At 54.9% G+C, this 20730-nt stretch overlaps 8 protein-coding genes across 8 annotated transcripts; 2 read left to right on the top strand and 6 right to left on the bottom strand.

Annotated features, from left to right (window-relative positions):
- Positions 1 to 598: 598 nt before the first annotated feature.
- On the bottom strand, positions 599 to 2927 carry PG997_007069 (uncharacterized protein; the record flags this gene model as incomplete). The annotated part of the gene is made up of 3 exons (XM_066811384.1): positions 599 to 2152; positions 2225 to 2434; positions 2562 to 2927. The coding sequence occupies 3 exons, from the start codon at positions 2925 to 2927 to the stop codon at positions 599 to 601; spliced, it is 2130 nt and encodes a 709-aa protein (XP_066670307.1).
- A 1366-nt stretch (positions 2928 to 4293) lies between these two features.
- PG997_007068 (Mannose-6-phosphate isomerase) lies at positions 4294 to 5514 on the top strand (the record flags this gene model as incomplete). Its single annotated transcript, XM_066811383.1, has 1 exon — positions 4294 to 5514. The coding sequence occupies one exon, from the start codon at positions 4294 to 4296 to the stop codon at positions 5512 to 5514; it is 1221 nt and encodes a 406-aa protein (XP_066670306.1).
- A 473-nt stretch (positions 5515 to 5987) lies between these two features.
- PG997_007067 (uncharacterized protein) lies at positions 5988 to 7229 on the bottom strand (the record flags this gene model as incomplete). Its single annotated transcript, XM_066811382.1, has 3 exons — positions 5988 to 6148; positions 6219 to 6802; positions 6877 to 7229. 3 exons carry the CDS (start codon positions 7227 to 7229, stop codon positions 5988 to 5990), a joined length of 1098 nt encoding a protein of 365 aa, XP_066670305.1.
- Positions 7230 to 9846: 2617 nt separating this feature from the next.
- PG997_007066 (uncharacterized protein) lies at positions 9847 to 11427 on the bottom strand (the record flags this gene model as incomplete). Its single annotated transcript, XM_066811381.1, has 5 exons — positions 9847 to 10114; positions 10240 to 10469; positions 10560 to 10784; positions 10931 to 11032; positions 11131 to 11427. The coding sequence occupies 5 exons, from the start codon at positions 11425 to 11427 to the stop codon at positions 9847 to 9849; spliced, it is 1122 nt and encodes a 373-aa protein (XP_066670304.1).
- Positions 11428 to 13304: 1877 nt separating this feature from the next.
- Positions 13305 to 13751, bottom strand: PG997_007065 (uncharacterized protein; the record flags this gene model as incomplete). Its single annotated transcript, XM_066811380.1, has 1 exon — positions 13305 to 13751. One exon carries the CDS (start codon positions 13749 to 13751, stop codon positions 13305 to 13307), a length of 447 nt encoding a protein of 148 aa, XP_066670303.1.
- Positions 13752 to 14090: 339 nt separating this feature from the next.
- PG997_007064 (helicase C-terminal domain-containing protein) lies at positions 14091 to 17018 on the bottom strand (the record flags this gene model as incomplete). Its single annotated transcript, XM_066811379.1, has 4 exons — positions 14091 to 15494; positions 15567 to 16280; positions 16328 to 16780; positions 16836 to 17018. 4 exons carry the CDS (start codon positions 17016 to 17018, stop codon positions 14091 to 14093), a joined length of 2754 nt encoding a protein of 917 aa, XP_066670302.1.
- An 899-nt stretch (positions 17019 to 17917) lies between these two features.
- Positions 17918 to 18516, top strand: PG997_007063 (60S ribosomal protein uL15). Its single transcript, XM_066811378.1, has 3 exons — positions 17918 to 18049; positions 18117 to 18216; positions 18283 to 18516. Exons 1-3 carry the CDS (start codon positions 17928 to 17930, stop codon positions 18508 to 18510), a joined length of 450 nt encoding a protein of 149 aa, XP_066670301.1. The 5' UTR covers positions 17918 to 17927; the 3' UTR covers positions 18511 to 18516.
- A 1309-nt stretch (positions 18517 to 19825) lies between these two features.
- Positions 19826 to 20644, bottom strand: PG997_007062 (phytase; the record flags this gene model as incomplete). Its single annotated transcript, XM_066811377.1, has 4 exons — positions 19826 to 19985; positions 20118 to 20267; positions 20315 to 20442; positions 20618 to 20644. 4 exons carry the CDS (start codon positions 20642 to 20644, stop codon positions 19826 to 19828), a joined length of 465 nt encoding a protein of 154 aa, XP_066670300.1.
- Positions 20645 to 20730: the final 86 nt, after the last annotated feature.

The following is a 20730-nucleotide window of genomic DNA, read 5'->3' as shown; positions in this document are numbered from 1 at the left end:
CCCGCCTCGGCATACGATGATTCCATGCCGTAGCTGAAAGTGGCATTTCAGCTGCCAAGAATGCTCAGCCTCAGCTTACCACGCCAACGCTGCATGCTTATCATGGCTGCTACGGAGGTAGATTTAGAGCATTGGTTGGATTAGATTTCAACATCATGTTCCTAAGTATCTTGTGTGGGTTCGTTGGTGGTCGCTTGTCTTATCACTCATTGACGAACCTTCGTGCGACACGGGGTTCGCTGTCTACACGTACCCGATGGGAAGCCATTCAATCACTCACTTCCACGACAACTCAAATAAACCCAACTCTCTTCGTTAAATCGTTTGGTATATTCTACTTAACCGTGGTATCATCGTCTATCTCGTCGCCAAGTCATTCAAGTGCCTTCGTATATACATCGTTGCCCACAAGCATTTCACCCTCCAGCCCAAACCCCTCGCACTGTCGCAAGAAAAAAAATCAGTCAGAAACAAACATTTTACAAAAACATGACATGACGAAACAGTTCTATGCGAAATGAAAGAAAGCCTCAACAGAAGAGAAAAAAGAGGGACTCAGTCATAATAATAATAATAATAAGGAAACATCCGTATCGCCTCACCATGCCTCCCATTTCTGTCCCCCCATCGCAATCAACCGATTAAACAGCTCGTCCCGCAGCGGCAAGGCCGTCAGCTTATACGTCGTCCCCGTCCGGTCCGTCAGCTCGATCCCGTCCGCGATCTCGCGACCCAGGCTCCAGCCGACCATCATCCGGTACTTCCAGCCGTACCCGCCAATCTTCTTGAGCTCGCGCAGGTCCGCGATCGGGATGCTCCATTTCGGGTGCAGGTCCTCGCGCTCGGCGCTGCCGATCGTCTCGACCGTGACGTCCGTGGAGAACGCGACGGCCGGGATCGTGGCCTTGGTCGAGATGTACACGTGGCCCTTGTGGCCCTTGTACCGGGCCTTGAAGTCCACAGGCCCGGACAACAGGTCCGGCGTCGGCTTGGGCGCCGCGCCCAGGCGGTGCTTGGCGTGCGACGATCCCGCCTTGGCCCGCACCGTGTCTGCGCCCATGGCCGTCTTGACGGCGCCCTTGGTCGTGCTCTTGAGGAGGTTAACAAGCTTGCGCCCCTTGCTGCCGTGCTTGGGGCTCTTAGCCGCGTCAATATCGCTGCCGCTCGTCTCGTGCGCCGTGTTGGGATCGTGGCGCATGGCCTCGTCGAGCTCGGCGTCGGTCGCGTTCAGGGGCGGCTCCGCGCCCGTGGCCCTGAGCTCGTCGTCCGTCACGCCGACGGGCCTATCCGGCGGCGCCTCGCCGACGCGCGGGGGCGGCGGTAGGGGCGCCTTGTTGGCCTCGCCGATGCGGAGGAGGGTCAGGGTCAGCTGGGCGTTGGTCGGCACGCCCTTGAGGACGGTGTTGCGGAGCTCGAGGAGCTTCTCCCAGTGCGGGAACTCGCGGTTGAGAAGCCGGATGCCGCGCGTGATGACGGGGTCGCCGAAGAAGCCGAAGCCAACGCCGAAGGTCACGCCCTTCATGAACATGTAGGACGTGACAAAGAGGGAGATGAGAAGCACGGGCACGATGAGGGAGGCGAGCCGTATGCGGTAGATGTGCTGCGGGAACGGCGGGGTCGGAGAGAGCGCGTTGGCAAACCGCTCCCAGGTGTCGGTGATGTCGCCCACGATCTTCATGAGCGGACGCATCTTGCTCCACATGGCGCTCTCGACCGGCTTCTTGGTCTTGTCGTGGTGCGGCGAGGGCTTGCCGCCCGCCGCAATGTCCTTGGCGTCCGCGGCACCCACAGCCATAGCCGTCGGGTCGGGTACATTGTCGTCGCGGTCGTTCTCACCGCTGCCCTCGCTTTCGCCCTGGGGGTGCTTGCCGGTGGCGCTGGTGAGAATGATGGCGGTGATGCCGTTGAAGAAGTTGCTAGCCTCCTGCTCAACGGCCTCGCCCTTGTGGTTCTCGGGTGCACCTGTCGCGGATCCATGGCTGCCCAAGACACCTGCCTTTGGCTTCTGCACGCCGCCGGTGTTGGCGTCGACGAGGGCAATCGGTGCCGGCGGGAACAGGATCCCTCGCGCGGGCGGGTAGGCGATGAGGGTGATGAACGTGACGGAAAGCAGGGGCACGACGAAGTCGAAAAGCCAGGCGATGAAGTACACCTACGGAGACAAAAGTCAGCCAACCAAAACCCGGAATGGGCATGCGAAAACGCTACTCTCCGTAGGACTTACCGCACAGAAGGCAGATGTTCGCCTTGTTTCCCGCCACGATCGTAGGCGCGCGACATGTTTTACGACGCTGATCAGGTTGATAACGACCTCCATGTACAGGCGCTCGATCTGCGCCCGCAGCTTGTCGGGGGAGAACTCCTCCTCGTCGGCGATGTTGAGATCCAGGTTCCCGGGCACGGCCTTGGTCGATTCCTTGACGTGGTACAGTTGCTATATCAGAGGTGTTTGTCAGTTTGCTGGCCTTGGTTCAAATGGTGCTCCTCTTCATGTAAGTTCGTAGGACATGGGTCTGTCGCCTTCCTCGGCTCGGCCCGCATCCTTGCTTCTTAAGACGAACCTTGTTGAACCGCCGGACCAGCAGCCATAGATCTTCGTTGCCCAGCCCGCCGACCAGGGGCGCGGCGATGCGCTCTTTCTTCTCGTTCCAGCCCAGGTCCAGCACATCCTCCTCGAAGTGGTCCTGCTGCGCGCGACCCTTCTCTTCGTGGTCGTCCAGGGCGAGCGCATGCGACAGGGTCGGCTCCTCGGCCATGCTGTTGGATATATCGTGGTTGAAGGGGTCGGTCACCGGCTCCGTATCCGCGGGGATGGGCAGGAACTCCTTTACGGCGTCGACGGCGTCGTTGACCTGTTCGCCAAAGGTTTGTTCGGGCTCCCTTTCAGTTCCGGGCCCAGTGGCCACAGTTGGAGATGATGATGCCATTTCTGGTATCAAATCGCCAGTTGCGATCGCGACAATAGAGAATAACGAGTATTAATGAAGAATGAGTAACAACACCGTGGTGCAGGCATTAGAGAATTAATTACGATTATGTGTACGACAGACACGACTCGAGGAATTTATTCTCCCTTAGTTGGGAATTTTCCAATCATTCTGTCATACCAGCCCTCATTCTTTTTCAGCTCCTGCAGATCTAGTCGCGCAGAAAACATGCGTTGATGTGTTCAGCTGCGCTGAAGTGATGCGAGTGACGTCAATGGCGTAGCGGCTGCGTGCCATCACCTGGAATAGGTGCGTCCATGGCTCTAAGGGAGAAATTACAGGCGACGGTTTAATGGTTAGGGGCGGTTTTTAGCGCATCTCGATTTGGAAGTTGGCAGTTAGTTGTTGGAGCCTTGGAGGGCTCTTCTTGGAGGGGTGTGTGGAGGGGCGAGACACGCGGCAGGACTGTCGTGCCAAGCCACTGTTGTGTGTCTTATTACCGTATGTATCTTGCATCCTGTGCATCCTTATGAAGAAATAATTCGAAGCTTACCTACGTTGTTGAACTCCGGGTTGGTTCTTCTTAAACGACCCGGGTCTGCTCAATTGGGGGTTCGGGGTACTGGCAGTGAACCATGATCATCGTGGCCCTGGTCGATGCAGTCGATCCATCCAATTTCAGCCTCACTGGTCAGCTTCACTGGCAACTGGTAGCAATGCACTGGCTATGGGCTGGACTGTCCAGTGCGAAACAGCATCGATTGATTCAGCCTAGCGCACTTCCAAAACATGCGACCGGGCCCGACCATTGATTTGATGCGACGGGAGAGCTGCAGGCGCTGCGCTTTTAACTTCCAACACCATTTCGCCATCGGACTTAACAATGACAAGAAGAATTCTAGATCGTCATCCATCCGGAGCACCCTGTCCGATTTTGACACAACTCATCGGCAATCGATGCAACATTGGAGCGACTTCTGATAGATCGACGACTTCACTTTGCAGCATGTTCCCCCCACTGTTCTCTTCTCTTCTTGTCTGAGATGCTGCCCACAAGCCCGTTGGATCCGATAATGTGGGATCCGGCCGGCGATGACGTTTATGACGACATACAAATCTTCACATGCGGCAAGCCGCTGTGTGCCATGAATCTACAGTTAGAACAACAGCATCCACGAGTTTGCGCTGCTGTCTGTCTCTAACAGTCCCTTTTAAGAAGTCTCGGTATTTGGCATATTCGTTTTGATCATAGTCAATTTCCACCTGTAATAAAACCAATCAATCCGATCTGTATCATACACCACCAACTTGTACGATTTTCACGAGACCAAGTAACGAGGAGAACACTACCACAACACCACACATCATGGCGCCATCATCACTATTTCAGCTTAGCGGCACCTGCAACAACTACCCCTGGGGAAAGAAGGGCAAGCAGTCGTTAGCCGCCCAGCTGTGCGCGCAAACCCCCGGCCTCGACTTCCAGATCGAGGATGACAAGTTCTACTCGGAAATGTGGTTCGGCGACTACCCGGACTTCCCCGCGCGCCAGCTCGAGACGGGCGAGGAGCTGAAGGACGTACTGGCCAAGAACAAAGACCAATTACTGGGCAAGAAGGTCGTCGATAAGTTCGACGCCCAGCTGCCCTTCCTGCCCAAGATCCTCTCCATCGCCAAGGCCCTGCCGCTGCAGATCCACCCCAACAAGGAGCTGTCGGAGAAGCTGCATGCCAAAGACCCCCAGAGCTTCACGGACCCCAACCATAAGCCCGAGATCGCCGTCGCGCTCGGCAAGTTCGAGGTCTTCGCCGGATTCAAGCCCCTGGCCCAGATCGAGCCCCTGTTCAAGCTCAAGCCCCTGCAACAGTTCGTGCCCGAGGGGACGACGCAGTGGACCGACAAGACGCTGCGCGAGGTGACGCGCAGCCTGCTGAAGGCGAGCGAGGACACCGTGAAACAAGTCCAGAAGCAGCTGGTCGCCATCGATAAGAGCCAATTCGGCGATGCAGGCTACGTGGTGGACATGCTCCCCCGTCTCCAAGACCAATACGGGCCCGAGGACGCGGGCAGCCTGGTGGCGCTGCTGTGCATGAACTTCCTGACGTTCGAGGCGGGCGACGCCATCTATGTTCCTGCCGACGGCATCCACGCGTACCTGTCGGGCGACATTGTCGAGTGCATGGCGCGCAGCAACAACGTGCTCAACACGGGCTTCTGCCCGCCCGCGGACCGCAACAGCGCCGACCTGTTCGCCGACACGCTGACGTTCAAGGCGCACAGCCGCGACGACGTCTACCTGCCCTCGTCCACGTATAAGAAGTCCAAGAGCGGAAAGACGGTCGTCTACGCGCCGCCCATGAGCGAGTTCAACATGCTCAAGACGGACTTGACCAAGGCCGGCGAGTCGGATGAGCTCGAGGCCGTGGATGGGCCGGGCGTCATGATTGTTACCGGCGGTGAGGGCACGCTCAAGGCCGAGGGCAAGGAGTTCCCGCTCAAGAGCGGGTTCATCTTCTACGTCGCGCCTGGCGCGGCGGTGCGGTTCGAGACGCAGAGCACGCTGCAGGTGCATATGGCTGTCATTTGAATGCAGTCAAACAATCATCAGTCAGTCATTTAGCGACCGTGTACCAACAACCACATACAAAGTTTTAATGAGACCATGATCATCTTTTTTGAATTGTTTATTCTTCTTCTTCTGCTTCTTCTTCCTTTCCTTGCCTTCTATTCTAGTCTTGGACTTCGTTGCAGTTGAAATATTTCCCGTGTTGCGCCATCTTCCGAGGTGAATGTGCCTCCCTCCTTCCCTCCCTTTAGCTCTAATTCCCGTGATTTTCCAGATCATTGCATTGCTTGCTCTTTTCTTCGTCACACGCACTTTGACTCGGCTCCATGGCTTGCCCACGTGGTATAATATCCCAACCAGTTCTATATGTAATATGGACAAAAGAAAATGTTGGTAAAAAACAAAGGGAAATTTGAACATAATATCATACATGTAGTGGTTTTCATCTCTGTGTTCTTTTTTCTTTTTTTGGTTTTGGGGTTTGGGGTTTTCTTTCAACTAGAATTCGTGGTCGCGCTCTCGACAGTGGGCATGTCCTCGGGCTGTTTGGAGTCGTGTTTCGAGACCATCGAGTTGGAGTACTTTGTGCGCTCCGACGTTTTCGTCGTGTCGAGCGACGCGGCGTTTTCTGACCTCCTGCGCTTGGCGAACTCGTCTGCGAGGGTGGTTAGCATTCTACTATGAAGCATTTCCAATTGAGGAAGGAAAGAATGGAGAGGACTCACCAAGAAGCGCGTGTATCGACCCGAGCGGCATCTCCGCAATCGCCGACCGCAGCCGCGCGGGGAAGACGTCGGACTCCTTCTCCTTGAACTCCTCCATGAAGCGGTTGATGCGCAGGATGAGCTTCCAGGAGACGATGGCGTCGCCGATCAGGAAGGTCGGGTACCGCGCCAGCGCGATCTCCTCGAGGATCCAGCGCCGCTGGAAGTAGGGGCGGTGCATGAAGTCGGCGGCGCCGACCCAGTGGTCCAGGGAGAAGGCCGGCGCGCCGTCCGACTCCCGGTCCGCCCAGAGGTGCGCCACGTTGCGCGTCCAGCGGTGCGTCGGGCTGTAGTCCTCCGGGTGCTCCGCCTCGTCCTCCGGGTCGCCCCAGTGCTTGGGCATGGCACTGTGGATCTCGTGCATGGCGGCGAGGCCGGCGTCCGTCTGCGGGATCTTGAGGCCGACCCAGCCGATGACCATCTTGGCCGATCCGTAGATGGCCGCGATCCCGGACCGCTGCCGGTCCTTCTCGTAGTCGTCCGCCTGGTTGATGCAGAGGGCGTCGACCCAGATGCGCAGCGGCGTGCTGGCCTCGTCTTCCGGGCTCGGCAGGATCGAGTTGACGCCCTTGAGCAGGCTCACGAGCCAGCGCGGCGCGCGGGGACCCCCGTGCCGGACTGTTGCCGCTGGCGCTTCTGCCGCTGCTGCTTCTGCTGGGCGGCGACGATGGCGGCCTGCTCCTGCTGGCGCCGGATGAGGCTGGGGAAGAAGACGGTGCGGACGTGCTTGAGGGCCTGGGCCAGGTGGGTGGTGATGAGGACCTGCCGGTCGTCGACGACGATGCGCGAGGCGTCGTTGTGGTCGCCGTACAGCGACGACAGGGCCAAGTACTCGAGCTCGTCCGTCAGGGGCACGGTGACGAGCCGGCAGACCACGGGCGCGGCGGCGTCGCTCGCGGGCAGCAGCTCCAGGAGCCGGATCTCGTTCTTGGAGCGGTTCAGTTTCCGGTACTTGATGGTGCCCGTCGCCATTACGGTGCTGGTGCTGTGTACGGCCACAACTGCGGTTTCTCTTCTTCTTCTTCTTCTTCTTCGGATTCCTTTTCTGTCTGGTTTTCCTTCTTCGGTTGGCTGGTTGGTTCTGGTGTTGCTGGTATTCCTTGTCGCCTTCCCTTGGCTGGGTGATGTTCAAGTGTCGAAACTAGTAATCGTCGGTTGGTGGTGGTGATGTGGCGGGGGTGGCGGCGGGTTGGTAGTATCGTGGGATGATAGTAGTAGTAATAGTAGATTCATGGTTACGTTCGGGGGCAGCAGCGGCAGCCACCAAGGGTTGTTTTAGGTGATTTCAAAAGAGCAAAGTCGTGGTCCCCCTCCTCGCCCACCCCCATACCGACGCAAAATGAGTTTAAAAGAAATGAAATCCCATTTCTTTTTTGGTCAGGGCCCATGCTGCCTTGATTTGCAACGACGGTTATCATTGGAGCCCGACAAGGGCCCTCGTGGTGTTATCGTTGGGTTTCCCACACACGTCGCACTCTCACTCACTCACTTTCCCCTCTGTCATGTCAGCAAAGCGGTTAGTCACGTTACGGAAGCGAGGTGGGAGGGGACCCTTGCACGGTACTTGCGGTTGTGTGAGTTATGACATGACATGACAGCGAATAGGGGGTCCTCTCTTTAGCATACTACTAGCTTAGCCCAGGGCCATGGGGGGGTGGAAATGATGGGGTCCAAGGCGTGCACTACAGTATACTCCCTTGCCTGGTCAGGCTCCAATTCCTTGATACTTACTGTGCCGATCGTGGTTATTTGAGTTTTTTCCTTTTGAAAGGATTTTTTTTTCTTTATGCACAGGGCAGAGGGCTATGTTGGGCGCTACGAAACATGAGTAACACAGGGCGAGAGAGTAAGAGCCAACAGTACTGCGCGTCGTTACGGTGGTGGGTAAGTTATTCTGGGGATGCTGTTTCTGGGGGTGGTAATGGGTAATAGAAACGAGTCAGGCCGTTCTACGGAGTATAGAGAAAAGAAAACTTTCGAGAGCACACACAGACTTGATCCGGTCAAATCTCCGAGTTTCTTCTCTGCCAGTGTGGCTTGGCTGTTTGGTGGGAAGCAAACAAGCGGATGCCTGCCAGAGTGTGTGTGATCTACTGCGGGTGCACAAGTATTGTCCAAACCCCTGGTCGATTGCTGCTCAGCGTGTGTCTCCTCTTGGCAGCATTTTGACACGAAGCAAGGGTGTGAGTATGTGGTGCGGGCTCCCACATACATACAACACACGTGTATGTACGCGTGCCGTCCGACCGAACTACCGGGCAGACCGACTGGAAGAAGCAGAGAAGAGAAGAAAAAAAAGCGTTGTGTCACATTCTTCTTCCTACCCTCATCTCGCTCCATACCCGGCATCCCAGTTTTCTTCCCGATCTGCAAGTACATGCGTTTCGGCTTCGAGAAAGCTTCGAGAAGCTCCATGGAAGGAAGAGGGGGCGGTCCTACTTTTCATTTCGTCCGAACCGGGAAAGGCGTGGAAACAGTTTCAACAGCACACCAAAACCAGTCGCGTCGTTTCCCAGCCTAGCCAGCCTAGCGTTTTCTGCAAGTGTGTGTGTGCGTGTGTCCACATCGTGGGCATGGGCCAGCAGGGGAGAAGAAGGACAGACAAGGATCATTCCGGATTCGGGATTTGGAAAAGAGCAAATCAAGAGGGCAAGTTCGCAAAAAGTCTTCAGAAAAGGAAACGACCGGCCGACTGGCAAGCTGGAAAAAGCACGTCGGAGCGAGCATCCTTTCTCGAAAGGGCTTTAGAGCGCTGCCAGGCTCACTGTCAGCTCTAGGCTTTTCAGGGTTCCTGGCCCCCAAGCCCAAGGCCCCCATGTCGGCTTCTCCCGAAAAGGATCCCAAGCTTTCAGGGTCACACCGAAAGGCGGTGAAACCAAATCTCGTCACGACGTAAACTCGTGCCGACTGTCCATTGTCTGTGCCAATTTGCGCGGGATTGGATGGCAACGCTAACTAAAAACCAACCCGTGCTGTGCAATGTAACGTGCAAACGTTGTTGAGGAGCGGAGGCGGAGTCCGCTCCGGCACTGGGCACCCCCAGTACTGTGCGCCAGCTAGCAACCGTTTTTTTCTTTTTCCCTAGAGTTCCCTTCTCAACTAACTTAACCTTAGGTAACCAGGGACCCGAGGGCGGCGGCTCTCTTCACATCCGTTGGCTTCCGTTGGAATTTCAGTTGTCATCTCTTACTTATTCATCACAGTATTGGTTTGTTCAATCGGCCATGTTCGCAGAGAGAGAAGCATCCATGTTCGACCCCCTTGACACAATTAAAGATCCAGTCCTCGTGATCACATCATCATCCTATCACCTATCAGCCAATCATCCCATCATCCCATCATCCCAGGCGGCCCAGGGGGTGCGCCTTATTATTACCTACCAGCCCCAACAGAGACAAACCCTGGAGTTCAGCTCGGGCCAGCTGACAAGCCTCACAGCCGCCCCCTTCTTTTCAATCTTCTTCTCCATCCCTCCTTCTTTTTAGCGGTCGCCGTGTGTCGGTATCATCTTCTCATCCACCTCGTCATCGTCATCAGCCTCATCATAAGCAAATCACAAATCGCGATTGCATTCATTCTGTCCCGTCTGTCACCGCAACGGGTGCTCCTCGCCCAGCCCCAGCTCGGCCAGCCGGTATCTCGGGTTCACCGTGTGCATGGCGATGTGGCCCGTCATGTGGACCTGCCATGCCTGCAGATAAGGCTCGCGACCCTCGAGGATGCGGTTGACGCGGCCGACGCAGTCCACCACCTCCTGCTGGACCTCCCTGACCACCGCCAGGGGGTCCTTTCGCTCGCACCGGGCGCGGTTGTGGATATAATTGGTGCTTTCGCCCGCGATCTCTTCCTTGTAGAATCTGTGTTATTGTTCATGTGGTGTTTCCAACTCAAGTCAGTTTTACCGCCACTCGCATGATGAGATGATATGATATGGCGGTGGTGACGTGTTGGGGGGTTCAGTCACGAGGTCACGAGTACTTACGAAAGCACGTCGTTGTTGATGTTGATGAAGAGGGCAATGTCGGGGATGGCCTCGAGGAACTGGCTCAGGTCCGGGTACTGCCCGCTGGGGTACGTGAAGATGGCATAGGCCTCGGTGATGCCCGACATGTGGCGGAAGTAGTACGGGAAGCTCACGCCGGCCGCTGTGACCTGCATGCGCCGGAAGCCCTCTTCCGCGTCCAGCAGATTGGCCGTCACGAAGCCCAGGCCCTAGTGAGTGAGTGCGCTGCGTCAGCACCGACCTCTTCGTGACGGGTACCAAGAAACGCCACAGGGAAACTAGCATGTCTGGTGACTGACTCTGGCTTGCTTGTGCCCGAAGGGACGGAAAGGGGTGGCGCAGATACGAGCTCGCACGCGCTCAGGCGCGGGCCGAACCTGACGTGCAAATGCAAAACTCACCGACTTCACCAGCAGGTTGGCTAGGACCGGGTCCCAGTGGTCATACGCCTCCCGAAAAATGGCGGCCAAGCCGCGCAGTATGGGCAACGGCTGTTCCTCGCCGCGAAGGAAGCGTTTTTGAAACTGCTCCACCTTATCATTTCAATGTCACCGTCAGTAGGTAAAAAGAAAATGGACGCAAGGGATTGCCGTCATTTCGTCAACGGCCCAAGTTCGCAGGCCATAAGGAGGCTTCACACCGCTCTCAAGGGACTGGGTGGTAAACCTACTTCGTTCTTGATGCTAGGGGTAATGTCGTCGATCTGCACAACGATCCAGGTAAAGATGGCGATGTACGTCTGTACCGCGACCGAGTGGTCGGGATACGCGAGCTATGTTTTGACCGCATTGTCGATTAGATGCCGGGATCTAGGTTCCAATAAAAGGGGCTAAGATCGGCAGCAACATAAATACGAAGCAAACAACGTACCGCCGCCTCGGAGAACCCCAGCCGGAATCCCTTGGCCGATAGAGGATCGTCGAGCGTCATGCCGTAGTCGGCCACCTTCTGGTGCATGGCGTCCAGCACCGCCTGCTTCTTCTCCTTGTCGTGGAGCTGGGGAGCCCCTTGGTAGCCGATCCCCTCGAGCATGGACTCGAAGATGGGCCGGAGCACACTCCTGAGTTTTTCTGGCTGGAGCTGTTGGTCTCTGGGTTGATATTGTTGTTCCCGGCTCGTGATGCGGAGACTGTTGCGTAGGAGCTTCAAGAGTCCGAAGCAGAGCATCTTGGAATTCTCAAGGAAGAGCATGGTCTTTGGGACAGGATAAGGGTCCTCTGACAAGTAATGACTTTGAGGTTCTCAGGTCTGTGTGGGAGAGAATGGATATACCAGTACCCTAGTAGCTAGCAAGAAGGTCCAAGTGTAATACAGATTTATTAGGAGACCTCAAACGATGACTACAAACCGACAATATAACAGAGATATCGAGGGCTTCGTAGAGTTGAGACTATGAAGACCATGCAAGGGAGACTACTAATTTATTATGACCATTTCTTGGCTTCCTATCCCTCTATCTGACTAGGTATTTGCTGCCAGATGAGCTTCCTCCCGACGAAAATAGCAAATATCGATATGCGGAGTTCCCAAGATATGACCGGAATATCGCTCGATATAAACGCCCTTACATGCAGTGCGTTTCTATCTTTGGAAACAGATGAACTCGCCATTCCAAAATTTCACGTTTTGTCAACATACAGATTTCTGCATTTTGGGACACACTAGTGGTCCCCAGAGTTCGAAAATGAACCTCTGAGCCAGAATACCAGGCCCTGGCGTCTGCGGCCGCCTAAGCAAACGCAAAAAGAAGAAAGAAGAAAACCTCTGACACCCTTCTTCACCGTAGTTCTCGCAAGCGAAGGTGCACTTGCCTTTCTTTGTTACTCGGTATGCGGTGGCACTGACGTTTACGAAGAAAGCCCTCTCCTTTTCGGAGAGGCTCCGGCGGCGGCTGCATGACGACCACCAGTTATTATACCTTGACTGACCAATGACTGTACTATGACAAACGAGGTTTTTGCACTTTGGGGTTCCAGGAGTTCGATATAATAGGCTAATGTTCGCCGAATATACCCTCACGTCAATAGTAAGAGAGAGTGTGTGTGAGAGAATGAGCGTGTGTGTATCAATAGACTGTCATGGTTCTCTCTTAAGCGAGGCTTGCATATAAAGCCATAGGCCAGAAAGACAGTCTATACCAAATGTTGAACTCGTGGCCCTTCTTTTGGGGCCTCTAGTCTAAAAGACGGAAATAACTCCTTATTTCTGATTACTAAATGCATTTCTCATATTTCCCTAAACGCATTACTTGCTATAGAGCTAGAACACGCCAATATTGTTTACACTTGAAGTGGCAAAAGGTCAACGAAGACATAATCATATCCAAGACTACATTCGATGTCCCTTTTGTCTCTAACCATGTGTTTGCCTCCGTCGTCTGTCGATGTCATTCCATGGCCCAGTCTTTATTTGAAGTTGGCTCCAGTATCGGTGCTACGATGGTGACACACTGCAAGTCTGTATAGTCTGGCAAATAGCTCACAGCCTATCCCCAATACGACCTCAAAACCGGCCGTTGTTGCAGTTGGCAAACCCGCACAAATAAAAAGAGATGAGTCATGAGTAACAAGACAATACCCACCACTACCCATACCACACCCAACTCGAGTAATCCACTAGAACAAAGAAAAATACGAGAGAAGCAGAGAAGCGCTTGGCTTGGCCTGGCTAGATGGCCGGGCGACTGTACAATCGTCAAGGATACCCTGCATAACGACACATGGTTGGGTGGATAGCAGAAAAACCACAATACTACTCACTTCATGCCATTCATTCCCTGGGACGCTTCAACGCGGCTCCAGGTGCGATTTCCCATGGAGGGAAAACGGTCTTTTTGAAAGTCAGGTTTTCTCGAACACCACCAACTGAAAGTGAAATTGGATCACCGACATAAGTCACAGGAAGCCGACGGGATGCGGTTGCATACAAGATCACGTGCCTCCTTTCGCCTCATTATTCCATCCATATGCACAGCCTCGTTGCAAGTGAAGGGGGGTATCGAAGATCGAAAGAAAGGGATTCCCAATAATACGGAAATGGCCGGGTTACATTGGGGAGGGGCGCCGGAAAACCCAAACAAACGGCGTGACAATGCGAGTGCGAGTGCCAGGAATAAATAAATCCGGTAGCAAGCACTTGGTAGTAGGGGAACCAGGCCACCCTCGGCAGTGGGAGGATCTCGATAAGCGAGCGCGGCGCAGCACGATATTTCGACGCTCGGTACCGGGGAATTCTGCGTTTCGTTTCGCTTCGCTTCGCAACGGCGGGCGGACGGTGGGCGGTGGTTCCATGGGACGCTGGGTCTTGGCACGCGCGCGACCGGCGTGACCCCATCTGAAAACCAGCTGATGATGTGCATCGGTTTTATGGGGTCGGTCGATAGACAGGCCGGCCGGTTGGGACAGACAGACGACATAAGCGAGGCTGGACTTTTCGACAATCATGCCCAGTTCAGGACGATTGAGGAGGGAAATCGGTGCATCGTGCACCATCAGGATGTCGCTAATTAATGGCTTGATCGGTGACCTGACTCGCTATTCGGAAAATTCTGGGTGTGGAACTACGGCGTGAGACCCCAGACTGACGATCGCTTCGCCTGAGTACCGTACATGGCCGGCTCGGGGTGTGGAATCGCCCTCGAATGAGGCTGTATGAGCGGTTCTCAAATCATGACAAATCTTGGAATTGCAATCCTACTGCGATTGGCCGATCCCACCGTCGGGCAGCGAGAATCAATATTGCCCAAGTAGCCATCCAATAAATAAGTACATACTTACATCACTTACTTACACGCAGCCCCTCCTCCCCTCCGCCCCTCCTCCAAGATCATATCATGCGTGCGACGATTCCAACTTCCTCTTCTCGCGGAAGAACCCGTGCAGCTTCCCCATGAGCTGGCCCAGGGTGCCCCCGGGCCCTCGCCGCCGCCGCCGCCCCCTCGGCCATGCCGCCCCGGATCCAGCCGGGCAGCTTGCGGCGGATGCGCTCGGCGCCGAAGCGGCGGTCCAGCAGCACGATGGCCGCGTAGTCGCCCTTGTGCCGGATGGCGCGCCCGATGCTCTGGTTGACGGCGCGCATGCAGGCGTTTTCGTAAAGTCCCGCGCCGCGTCCTTGGCCTGGGCCGTCGCGTCGGCTTTGGACATTTTGGGTGGCGGCCCTTCTTCTCCTCCTTCGCGATTGGGAGCGAGAAGGCGAGTGGTGGTGGTCGTCTCGATGTACTCGATGCGTGCCTTCCAGTCGGGCGAGTTGATGTTGGGGTACGGCAGGCCCACGATGACGACGCAGCGGCCCAGCCGGTCGGAGAAGTTGATGCCTTCGCTCATCTTGCCGCCGACTACGCTCAGGAGCAGCGCGCCGTTGGTCTTGGGTTGTGGAGATGCGGGCTTCGAAGGGTCATTCCCACCATTTCCTAGGATGGCTTCGCTGTACTGGGCCAGGACGTCGTCGCTGGACCCGCCCTTGCTCTCACGGAACACCATCTTCTTAGACTGAAGCCGAGACCAGACGGACGGTGGTGCTGCGTTCTGTGGTTGTTGCTTTTGTTGTGGGGGCGTCGAGTCCGCGCCGCCGCCCCATACAGCGACCACCTCTTCCAAGTAGCCGTAGCTAGGGAAGAAGACGACGACGCCGTCCGGCACGGCGGTGCAGATGTTTAGGATGGAGATGCCGAGCTCGTGGATCATGCGCTTGTCGCTGCGCTTCTGGAAGCTGAACTCGAATTCCAGCCCCGGGCGCGCGCTGGCCAGAGTCCAGACGCAGAGGCTGGACGGCGGGATGACGTGGCCGCAGCTCAGCGTCGTGACCTTGGAGAGCGCGAGGTCGGGGAAGAGGTGGGCCGTGTAGTCGTCGAAGGGCGACATGGTGCCGCCGGCGAGGATGACGGCGCGCGCGGCCGAGGCGATGGAGGAGAAGGCGTGCGTGGGAGACAGTAGAAGGTAAGAGAGCTTGATGTCGGGTGCTTGACCTTCGGTGATAGGGGTTTTGTTGTAAAAGATGCGACCCTCGGTGCTCAGGTTGGTCAATGAGACCAAGAAAGAAACAAGAGTGTGGAGGACCGGCGACGACGAGGACCGTGCCGCGGGCTTCTTAGGGTCCTGCTCGGTATGCGCAACGTATCCTTCAATCTTGTAAGCCAATTTCGACTCTTGGACGTATTGGATGAGCTTGAACAGATTGATCTGGTCAGCCCCTTTAGACTTGAGGAGCTGGTTGGAGTCGACAATTCCTTGGTCGCCCTGCATCTAGGTGAGCTTTCGTGTCTCGAAAAAAGATCGAAAAAAAGAAATCGGATGCTTGCGTCGACATACCTTGAGCTTCAGTGCACCGTCGAGCCAGTCACTCAGGCCATCGATGACCCTTGCCACTTGAGCGACCATGACTCGGTTCTCGCCCTTCAGCTTCTTACCAAACTTCTTCACATACACACCGAGCATCTGCCTCGCACGCCGGAGCTCGCTCAAGCTGATCTCGGAAGCGTACACGTTGGCGACCGCGTCCATGATGTTATGCGCCTCGTCGATGATCACCACGTTGCCCTCGAGCTTGATGCCCAGCGCGTCCCGGGCCGTCTTCTGCAGCAGGAGCGGGTAGGGCAGAGTGATGATCTCGGCGCCCGGGATGGCCGTCCTGGAGGCGTAGTACGGGCATATCGACAGCTTCTTGCCGAGTTCAAACATATCCTCGATGTCGGGGATAGCAGCGAGAGCATGATCGCGGAACTGGTGTGTCACAGCCAGCTTGTCGGGATTGGGCACGAATTGGCATTTCGACTTGGAGTTTGATTGCTGCAGCTCAGAGCACCGGTCGTTGATGGCTTGAACGGATCCCAGGCGTGCCACAGCCGGGTTTATGCAGAGTCGCTGGCGAGATGACAAAGGGACATGTTTGACGGCTTCTGGTTCCGAAGGATTGTCCTTAGATATCATGGCTTCTGGAATCGAGGGGGAAATGTAGGGCGCCGTAGTTCGGCAATGAACTGCGACAGCTGTGAATGGGTCCTCGAGGTGTAGTAAATCTGCAACCTAAATCAGAATGGCTCAAGAAACCATAGAACATCATCCGAAGTTACCTTGAGTTCTTGATCGGCGCCGTCGTCCTCTTCCTCAGCATCTCGTTTCGGCATCATTCCGAGCTTCTCCATGAGCGCTCTGGTGTCTTTGCTGTAGTTGGAAGCTTCGCCACCTAGCGACCCGTCCTCGTCCCTCTCATCGAGCAGCCACTCGTCCTCATCCGGCTCGTGGTCAGCGTCAGAACCTGCTGCTGCGCGGTCATTCAACCGACGCCTCTTGGTGGTGCGGATCTCCAGGGCCTTCTCACGCGCCCGTACGGTTTCCAGACGAGCCTCCCTCTCTTCCCATTTCTTGATTACTTCATCCCTCTTTCGCCGGAGCATGGAATCCACGACCCAGTCTGGCTCATCCTTCAGATCCCGGGCGGCATCCTCAACGGAGCTCTCGAACTTAGCTTGCTTGTGGTTGCGCAGCCAAGTCAGGGCAGCGCAGATAAGAGAAAGGGATTTGCCCTGCTTTTGTTAGCGACTTTGCTGAAGATGAAAGTAGCTTGTCTGCTATACTTACTGTCCCCGTGGGACTCTCGAGAATCCCCACTTGCCCATCTCCGGTATCGAGAACATCATAAACTGAGCGCATAAACTGCTCTTGTACATCGTAAGGGGTATATGGGTGGTGAAAGTCGACCTTCTTGATACCATCTGTGACGTGATCAAGATCCGGGTCTAGACCTTCATTACTACTTGCCATACTTGAAGTCGGCAATGACAAAACAGACGGCTGGGCGCTGGTGTACGAAGGATTGCCGTCGCGCCTAATGGCGGGTTCTTCGGCGAGCGCTCCGATTTGCGCGGTACGCGTTGGGATCTCTCGAGGTCGTCGTTGGTTCAAACGAATATGCTCACAACTCAACTCACGACAAAACCGACTGAAGAAAGAAAACCAGTTGAGTGATAATCAAATTAAGACAAATTCATTCGTATTGCAGAACCAATCTTTCATTCTGGCGATAGTTGCATCGTGCAGGACCAAACACGCGGAGCGGTATGGAAGAAGTACAAAACAGCTTGAAGATGGGTCAAGCGAGCATCATTGAGCTCAGTCGTCCGCCGCAGAAGTAGGTACTGCAGGCGCATGAATAAAACCTTCCCTACTCAGAGAAGGAAAAGCAAAAACACCACGATTTGGGGGAACAGTTGACATTACGGAAATGGACATCTTCCTGAAACACAAGAGCGGCCTTGGATGCCCGACAACGAGATATTGGCTACGTCTTCCGGCGACAGTTGCTTTGACTTGGAAGCTGACTGACTGACTGACTGACTTCAATGTTGAAGCTGCCACTTGGGATGCAATTGCCCCAGGTGGCAGAGTGGGAGGTGGGGTTGAGCAAGTGTGGCCCTTGACTAGTGGCTGTGCGCTGCTTGATAAGTTTGATAAGATACGACTGAAAAATACTAGCCACAGATGGCTGAGAGGTTTTGTGCCCTCAATTGTCACTAACCCGAAATCCACCCCTGCTAGTCTCCCACAGCTTTTTTTTTCTCCTCTCTGTGCGCGGCGGATTCCCCAGGACCGAACTTTTGATTTTAACTACTCGATCGCTCCGCCCAATTCCTCTCGGTCTGCTCGACAACTAACATCACAGCAACCGCCAAGATGCCTACCAGACTCAGCAAGACCAGAAAGCACCGCGGCCACGTCTCGGCCGGTAAGGGTCGTGTCGGCAAGCACAGAAAGCATCCCGGTGGTCGTGGTATGGCCGGTGGTCAACATCACCAGTACGTTTGATCCAGCACTTTGCTGTCGCAATTTTCAATTCGACACGCATGCTAACAACGATTCCAGCCGAACCAACATCGACAAGTACCATCCCGGTTACTTCGGAAAGGTCGGTATGCGATACTTCCACAAGCAGCAGAACCACTTCTTCAAGCCCATTGTCAACGTACGTACTTCAATCGCCCACCCTGCGCACACAAGTCGAACGTTCCTCTAACATAGCAAATCATAGCTCGACAAGCTCTGGAGCCTGGTTCCCGAGGAGACCCGTGAGGCCTACCTCAAGGGTGAGAAGAAGGACACCGTCCCCGTCATCGACCTGCTTCCCCTCGGCTACTCCAAGGTCCTCGGAAAGGGCCGCCTCCCCGAGGTCCCCATCGTCGTCCGCGCTCGCTGGGTCAGCCGTCTGGCTGAGAAGAAGATCACTGAGGCCGGTGGTGTTGTCGAGCTCGTCGCATAAGCGACTTGCCACATGACATGATGGGCGTTTGATGATACCAACAACAAAAAGCGGGTGTTACGGCTGGTTGGGTTTATTGCTTGGTTCGACTCGACGGCAACATTTTTTCCGCATCGAGCATATCTCGTCACGAACGATACGAATCGGACGACACGGAACGGCACGACATAGATCGTTGGCATCTGCTGATCTCACATTGGAGAAGGCAAAGGATTTTCACAAGAGATGAATAAAAGCCTACTTTTCCACTTTAGACAATCCGGGACCATCGCTTTGCATATCTTGTACTGCGACAGGTTGGATTGCGCCGATCAGAGGATTTTTTCCTCTTGATCTGGCACTGCGAACTCGCGCCCTCCCGGCCGGCTTCTGCGGTTGGGTCGACCTACCTGGCCTTCGGGTCGGGTCAGGTCTGGTCGGTCCTGGCATCTGACCTGTCTGTTGGACTTGTGACTTGTGCGTGACGCAAGACGTTCTGCCGTGCTTCCTTGCTGTCTGCCTGTCTTGAATGTTTTGTGATATGTATGATCTACTGACCAATGCGATTGGGTATGCGTGTTTAACCATGCCATGTGGCCTAAAGCTCGCCATTTTATCGCGATACCCACGATTAGGTTGTTGGCTATTGTCATATTTCTGCGATGTATTCAACAACTCGAAGCAGGTAGGTTAGAAAGGTAGGTCTTGTATCACAAGTTTCCTTAGCTGTACTTCAGTGGCTATGCGCATGCAAATCCATCTACCTACCTATCTTAATAAAAACAATTGATGAACACCACACTTTTCTTGGATGCCTCTGAGTGCTACTATCTTCTCGGTTCCCAGTCAGAGTCGACTACTCGCAAATCATTTCCCAGTAGGTCTTGTAAGCTCACAAGTTGGAAGCTTGTTTCGTCCCTGGTGCTTCCTCCAGGTAGTTCGCTGGCATCATCATGAACTGCGACCAACCCGTGGGGTATTTCAGCCCCAAGCGCTGTGCCAACAGCTGTGATATCGTCGGTGTTGCTCACAACATCTACGCCTCTTTAAACGTTCACCGCGATGGTGAACGTTTCTACAAACAAACTCGTGAGGTGGTGCTCTGCGATAACCGCTGTAGGCGCTGACTCCTTGCTGGCTGACCAGAATGAAAACCTCGAGAGCTTGCAAGCCCTTCCACAAGCGACACGCCGTCGACATCGCCATATGTATGTCCACCATCAACCTTGCTGATTTTGAAGGTGTCCATAACATCGTCCACGGTCTCGGCGCCGTATTTCCAGAGTCCCAGGGTCTCTTTGCCGATGGCAACCCATTCATTGGCCTCGTCCGAGACTCAGCCCTTGACCTGGCTCCTGGCGCTTCCGGTGAAGTTGCGAACGAGAGCCATGTGTAGTACGTTGTCGATACATGAGAGCTCGATCTGCAGGTACTCGGCCGTCTTGGTTTCGATGAAGAGATATTGCTTCCCCATATTACGCGAGAGATAGACACATCTGCCGTGCATTTTCTAGTCGTCCTTCGTGGGTTGGATACCGCCGGGGGTTTCTTGGAGGATGCCGTCTCGTGTGATCTCGTACATGCTAGGTTCGCTCTCGATCGCCTAGAATATGATGCCGGCACCGTACGTGATGATTTCTTCTTGGGACACACTGAGGCCTTGTACTTCGACGTCTTCCTTCCCGGTCAGCGTCGTGGAGGCGAGTAGCTTGAGGCTCGAGGTATCATAGATGCCTATCATGTTCTTCTGAGCGAGGAGGAGGTAGTCGCCAGCCTCGCTGTAGGATGGAGCCAATCATGTGACGTCGCCGCTGTCTCCCCTGACGTACGGATCTCGGGGGTCTCCGCGGACTCAGCCGCGGGGATCCTGTAGATGGCTCGGCCATTATCACCAACAAGGAACACAGGTTGGGCAGCCAGTGGCACGGCACATGATGACGATTCAACGAGCGTCTCATATGTTTCTTTGGCATCATGATTCTCTATTCACTTGAAGACTAAGATAGCCAAGGGTTCTTGGCTATTTGGTGAATTGCCGTTTTTGAAACGCAGATGTCAGACCAAGATCCAAAAACACCACGGATGGATGTCCCAATAGTTGTTACACTAGATCTCTTGAGCTACATACCAGAAAACGGACAACCTTCTTACTCATTGTGCAACTGCTCTAAATGTTGTCGCTGTTCTCGAAAAGGCAGAGACTCTATATTGTGTAAGTAATGGATTTCAGTTCTCTCGCTG

This window comes from Apiospora hydei, assembly GCF_038363865.1.
Source record: "Apiospora hydei strain CBS 114990 chromosome Unknown utg000005l_segment0_segment0, whole genome shotgun sequence".
NCBI lineage: Eukaryota > Fungi > Ascomycota > Sordariomycetes > Amphisphaeriales > Apiosporaceae > Apiospora > Apiospora hydei.
The sequence above is the reverse complement of the archived record's forward strand: the minus strand, read 5'-3'. Positions and strand labels throughout refer to the sequence as shown.